The 6,500-nt window shown below is 43.4% G+C and overlaps 1 protein-coding gene across 1 annotated transcript in view; it reads right to left on the bottom strand.

Moving 5' to 3' along the window:
- Positions 1-2,601: 2,601 nt before the first annotated feature.
- The window catches only part of LOC107084859 (forkhead box protein A1-like), a 7,865-nt gene continuing 3,966 nt past the window's right edge, over positions 2,602-6,500 (bottom strand). The window contains exons 3-4 of the mRNA XM_015374907.1: positions 5,775-5,849; positions 2,602-5,559 (exon numbers count right to left, since the gene is read on the bottom strand). Coding sequence (XP_015230393.1) covers positions 4,390-5,559; positions 5,775-5,849 — 1,245 coding nt within the window. The 3' untranslated portion in view covers positions 2,602-4,389. The remainder of the gene's footprint in view (positions 5,560-5,774; positions 5,850-6,500) is intronic.

The raw sequence follows: 6,500 nt of genomic DNA, 5'->3' as shown, positions 1-6,500 counted from the left end.
GTCACAGGCCGGCCTTAAAGGCCCGTTTCTAGAAAAAACACAAAACAAAGCAAGAAAAAGCTCCATTCTGAATCTAAGCAGACCTTTGTCATGTTGGAAGCTTCAGAGCGTTTCCCCCTCTTCCTTTAATTGTGAAGTTTTATCTGATCACACAGAGATGAACCCAGTTCACCATAAACCAGTTCACTGTTTAGACTTCAGCTCTTCAGACTTATTGTTGTGCTTCTTCCAGCCTGATCCACTCAGGGACAAACACACTAATACTCAGACGGATGCTCCAAAGGCAAACTGGATCCAAGTCTGTTTTTATTTTGTAAAAAAGTCATATTTACAGACAGGCCTTTCCTCTGAAACATTCAGGACCAATATGTTGGATAGATTGGATCAAAGTTTCCTATTTAAGGCTATTTTTCACAACCAAGCTTTAAATTATCCTTTGCAAAGTGGAGAAATTTAAAAGAAATTAAAATAATCAAAATTCAATTAGAATAATTACTCTCTGTAGAGAGCCTCGAGATGAATCGGAGCCATAAAGAAACTGAATTGAATTATTTGATGACAAAGAAAAATTTTATGTTAAGTTATAAACATGAACCTGAGAAGAAAGGAATATTTGACTAAATCATAAAGATAAGATCACAGATTCTGTGCTGAGACCGATGAGGATCAGTGTTTACTCACCATAAATAGTGAATGCAGAAACTCAAACAGTCTGCAGTGTAGGGCTTTACCTTTTATTATTTCTACTTAAACACTATTTCACAAAGTGTTGCAACACCGCCTGCATGACAGTAAAGCTTTGTTCTGTATTTTACTGAGATGCCTGATGAAGTCTGCAGAACTTTACTCTAAGAAATCACGATTTTGATGCTTAAAAAAAGAGTTGTTAAAAAACTATCTTATTATTAGTAGTAGTATTGTTGTTGTCATTTATTTTTGTGTCCTATGCGCCAATTCCTCCAAGTCCAAATTTTATTTTAGTGCCTTATTACCAGATATATTAGAAGTTATATTGTTATTATATTAATTACTGTCATTATTGCTATTTTTAATATGTTTTTTATTTTATTATTTTTACTAATTATTGTTTTTATTATTTGATCTTTTTTGGAGCCTCTTCTCTGACATCAGGCCCGCGGTTTGCGCGCTCCCGACGTGTCTGCCTCGGTTGGTGCGCGCTTAGTGTTGGGATAATTAGCGGATAATTCCTGGATGATTGGAGTCCTTTCTGCTGCTGGGCGGTGAGCGCGTGACGGACAGCCTGGGATCAAAGCTGAAGCGGCGGAGGTTAGGCCGACAGCGAGCCGCGCGCAGCGCCTCGTTCTCCGGCTGCAGGCCCGGCGGGAAGCCGCGGCCTGCGGGACAAGTCACTAAATCTGTCCACGAATAACAGACTTTCTGTTTAACAACAGAAAACAACAACAGGCGTGTTATATTTCAATTCGACATAAACGAATAAAATCTAAAAACTAATTTGAAATAAATAAAGAGCGGTTTTTCGACCAACGTCCAAATGTTGACCTTTCACCCCGCTGCTTCCTCTGCTGTTTATTATCAATCCTCCACCTTCCTCTGCTGGAGCTGCTCCATTATGGAACCTCATAAAGCTGAAGCTTCACCTCTGTTTGCAGAACATAAAGTTGTTGGTTCAGTAAATTCTGATGGTTGATGAAACATGAACAGAAACAGATGAACGGTTCCGATCCAGTTGGGTTTCAGTGGCCCGGTTCCCAGGGCTGCGTCCTCCATCCCTCAGCGCTGCGTCATGTTGTTCTCCTGCAGAGGTTCGGTTCGTCCAGTTTGGACCTTAGGAACCGCCGCTGATGGCAGCAGGAAGGCTCGCCTCATTACCTGCTTGTTGTCAAGGAAACGGACTCACCTCCATCATATTTTAGGATCAAAAGTCCCTTCTTTTCTCTTTTTAAATATGAGCAACAAAACAGGAAGTTTATTTAGGTGGAATTTAACTCTTTATTTTATTAATATGAAATAAAGTCCATCTATTAAAATAAATGAAGTTCACTTTACTCCACAAATAATTAATAAATAGCTACATCCCAGTTTGACCTCTGTTATTAAAGCCCTGAATATTATTGATTAATGAGAATTTTTTGTAGTGAAGCCCTTTTCTATAATCCTGCCACTGATATGGACAATTTTTATTTTTTTGGATTCTGTGGTTGGATTATTTTGAAATTTTGTAATAACAGAAATCCTTTACAGCTTCTAGTGGATAAAAAGGTCCGATTAATTCAGAATCAACAAGGTTTAAAACTTAAAAACCAGCTGAACCGTAAAATGTTGTTTTCCAGGGAAAATAACTGGATATGAACAGAAGCTTTTTGGCTAAATCCCTGAACCCACCTGGATAAAAATGATAAGATGTTAGTTTATTAGCTAAGAATTTAGCAGCGTTCGTATTCCTGTTTTCTTTTTAAAAGTCATTTATACTAAATGAATCAGTTTGCTTATTAATCAGCTTTAAATGGCACAACATCAGGTTTATTGACACCTTTAAAGAGACCCTTAATCATCAGCCAACAGCAAATGTTTCTTGTATTTGTTTGTTTTATTTGAAAATGACTGAATAAGTTAATAACAAGCATGCAGAGTCCAAAACCCAACAAAGACCAAAAGCACAACTGGGAGGGGGGGTCATAAACCAAACCTAAAGGAAAGGAGAACGGCCCTCATGCACATGGGAACATTTAGGCTCAAACAGGAAGTGATGCAATCAGAAAACATCGACCCAGGATCAAAGGTATCATCAGATCTGAGCGGCGGTTCTGTTTGAAATAAAAAGCTCTGCAGCAGAACCTCAGAACCGGGCTGTCTGGTCTCCTCTGATGGGAGTTTCATTCACATCAAGCCTCCGAAGGATAACTGAGACCCGGTTGTGGCTCTGCTCTGTGGTCCAGTGTCAGAGTGGACCAGACAAAACCAGTCAGACCAGCAAACACTGAGTGGACCTGATGGGCTGGGAGGAAGTTCTGCCTCCACAAATGCAGCGTGAGCACAGACGGCCATGTTGGATTAGTCTCCCAGTTTTGGGTCAGAGACAAAAAAAAAAATGTTTTGATTAAAAACCGACCTGGAAGCAGAGACTTTGCTTCTGCGCTGACGGCATGGAGATGAATAAATGAGAAGGAGTTGAAGCAGAAAAACACAAACATCCTGTCATCTATTAAACACATGGCTGCTGTCTAACTAGAGATGACCTTCATTGGCTAAAGGGAGATATTTACACTGTCTGTGTTTTCCCAGGATAAACGGTTCTGATCCGTTTCTTTCATGGGAATGAGATTAATGAAGAAACGAATTATCGCCTCAATCTGATGATCAAAGACGGGATTTCTCACTGTCCAGTTCCCGATTGTTCCTCCTCATCCTTCAAACTTTCTATTTTTACACAAACTGACCTCTTTAATAAAACCCTATTCATGTGTTTCTCAGGCTGAGAGTCTTGACCCCTCAGGAGGTCAATGGGGATGGAAAGGGGGGCGTGGGAGAAATAAATCCTCATCATGCTCTACAGAGAAATATGGTTTCTGATCCTGGTTTTGGGTGCACTGTGTAAACACCCCTACAATAGACACATTAGCATCTGCAGGTGACCTCTGGCCTCAGGCTGGATGAGGAGCACTGATGTGTCGGGGATCTGACTCTAAACATTTCTGAGCATCTTTAGAAAGATGCTTCTCAGCAGCTTCCCCTTTAGGTTCTTAAAAAGGAGCTTTGCATGATGACGCACCACCAGCATGCTGCTGAACAGGAGCTGAGCTTCCACCTTTCTGCATGTTAGGCTGTTAGACAGAACCGTTGAAGAACCTGTGGGACCGGATGTGATGGAACTAAACTCAGAAACGCTAAAACAAAATCAGGAATCCATGTTTGGATATTATGCATTTGGTGTAGTGATGGAATTTGATCGGCGATTATAACCACAAGATCTCTGGGTTTTTAACATCGTGTTTTCTCCGCTGCACAGAGGTTCTGCATCTGTCACCATCAACAATACACTGTTTCATCATGGGGGGGGGCTTTGAGTTAAACAAAGAGAACCTTTCCTAAGGAGAAACCTACAGTTCCGTTCATCTAGAGATCCCCATCAAACATCAACACCTTGGTTTGCTTTCCCCAAATTACAACCAAGACATTAGAATGCTGACATCTAACGGGGTGATGATAGTCTGACTGGCGAGATCCTGCATTGATGTTTTTTCTGATTCTGGCTCAGTACCAAAGGAGGCCAGAGCTGGGGACGGTTTGAACCGGGCCGTGGGTGTTTGGTCACAGTGAGGGAGTTCAGTTCAGCTCCCTTTAGACCAGAGGTCCAGCACAGCTGCATGCAGAAGGTCCAAACTCCACACAGGGGGGTACATGCAGCAGCTAGGAGGAGCTGTTCAGGAGCGGTCTGGGATACATCCCCTGGTAGTACGAGGCCTCCAGAGGCTCCATGGTCCTCCCTCCAAGACCAGAGGCCCCCCCACCATTGTAGGAGGAGTACTGCAGCGCCTCGTAGGCCTTCAGGTCCAGTTTGTGCTGCTGCTCTGAGGATGACATTAAGTTGTTGATGGAAAACGGGTGGTTAAAGGAGTAGTGGGGGTCTCCTTTGATATGCAGAGCAGTTTCATGGCCCATGGAGTGGGGGGGCAATGACAGGGATGACAGTAAATGAGAACCAGAGACCTTCAGGTCTGACACCCCACCAACTCCGTCCCTCAGGTCCAAGCCGGCGGGGGAGACCGTCTGGCTGGAGGAGGGTCCAGAGGAGTCCAGAAGTCCGGCAGCTTTGGAGGAGTTTTCAGCGGGAGAGGTGCACCGGCCCCCGCCTGCCCCCATGTGCTCCTTCCTCCCATCCGCTTTCCCGGGACTTTTCTTCTCACACTTAAACCTCTTCTGGCGCCGCAGGTAGCAGCCGTTCTCAAACATGTTCCCAGAGTCTGGGTGCAGGGTCCAGTAGGAACCTTTGCCCGGTTTGTCAGGCGAGCGGGAGACCTTGACGAAGCAGTCATTGAAGGACAGCGAGTGGCGGATGGAGTTCTGCCAGCGCTGCTGGTTCTGTCGGTAGTACGGGAACAGGTCCATGATCCACTGGTAGATCTCACTCAGCGTCAGCATCTTACTGGGCGCTTGCTGGATCGCCATGGTGATGAGTGAGATGTAGGAGTAGGGGGGCTTAGCGTGCGGGTAGCTCCGTCTGAACGTCTTGTTGTCTCGGCTTCGGTTCAGTCCGCCGCCGCCGTACGCCATGCCGGAGCCCAGGTTTGGACTCATGCCCCCGTATGGGTTCAGACCCAAAGAAGCCTGCTGGGCCGAAACCGAGTTCATGCTGGACGGGCTCAGAGCCCCGCCCATGGAGGCCATCCCCCCTCCGAGGCCGGACATGGGCGCCGGAGCAGAGCCCCCCATCCCTCCTACAGGGGAGGGACTGAGACCCGTACCGCTGTAGGACATGTTGAAGGAGCCCGATGTAGTCCCGCTGCTCGACATGTAGCCAGACATGGACGTCATTCCCAGACCAGAACCCATCCCGGTACCTGGCATTGGAGAGTACACCTGCAGGGGGCACAGACACAGAGGAGGTCAGCTTTGACTGGAGGGGTTCTACAGAACCGGACCGGACCTGCTTCCTCTGTAGAATCACTGCAAACAGCTCAGTTTGAAACATGCCTCAGATTATCCAGAACCATTTCTGCAAATTTACCCTGAATGAGCAGAAGACAGTCAGACTTACAGAAATTAACTCAATAAAAATCATCTCCAACATAAACCTGATCACAGCTTCTCCCCCAAAGCATGCATGTCAGCTCTAAGGTCCCCCCGACCCGGGTGTTACCCGGACCGGGCTGAAGGAACAGCAGGACTTAATGTGGAGGAGAAGACAGACGGTTTTATTAAATTTCTAAGAAGAAATCTGATCTTAGTTATTTAAAATTCATGTAGCTTGGAAGCAGAAATATTCCAGTTTTTAGGAGCAATTTTTTTTTATTTCCTCCCTTTCTGTCAGATCTTAATCTGATCTGATGAATGGAAACATTTGTTCAAATTATTCATGTTTCCTGTTAGAAATATATTTAAATGTAAAGTCAGAGATAAAATAATTGCTCAAAATGTGACTCATTAAACACGTTTATCTCAAATCAAATTTTTAAAAACAGTTTTATAGTAGGCTAAATAGTTGTTTTTAATTATTTTTAAAACAAAGACTTAATCAGTAAAAATGTATTATTGGCCTGTTAAAGAGTCTGGAGATATTTAGAAATTCTAAAAGTAATTGTACAATTGTTTAACAACAAATTAGAAATACTGAATTTTTTCGTTTTATCCAGGAATCAAATCTACAATTTATGATTAGAATATATAGCCTATATATTTTTTATTTATTATTATTTTTTACAACGAACCTTACATTTTCTTTGAACACTGAAAATAAATAATATAACCTGTTTTGAGCTCTAATTTCACCAAAAATATTACTTCAGTTAATAAAGATAAAC

The sequence above is a fragment of the Cyprinodon variegatus genome, unplaced genomic scaffold (assembly GCF_000732505.1).
Source record: "Cyprinodon variegatus isolate N-32 unplaced genomic scaffold, C_variegatus-1.0 Scaffold110, whole genome shotgun sequence".
NCBI classification, from domain to species: domain Eukaryota; kingdom Metazoa; phylum Chordata; class Actinopteri; order Cyprinodontiformes; family Cyprinodontidae; genus Cyprinodon; species Cyprinodon variegatus.
The sequence above is the reverse complement of the archived record's forward strand: the minus strand, read 5'-3'. Positions and strand labels throughout refer to the sequence as shown.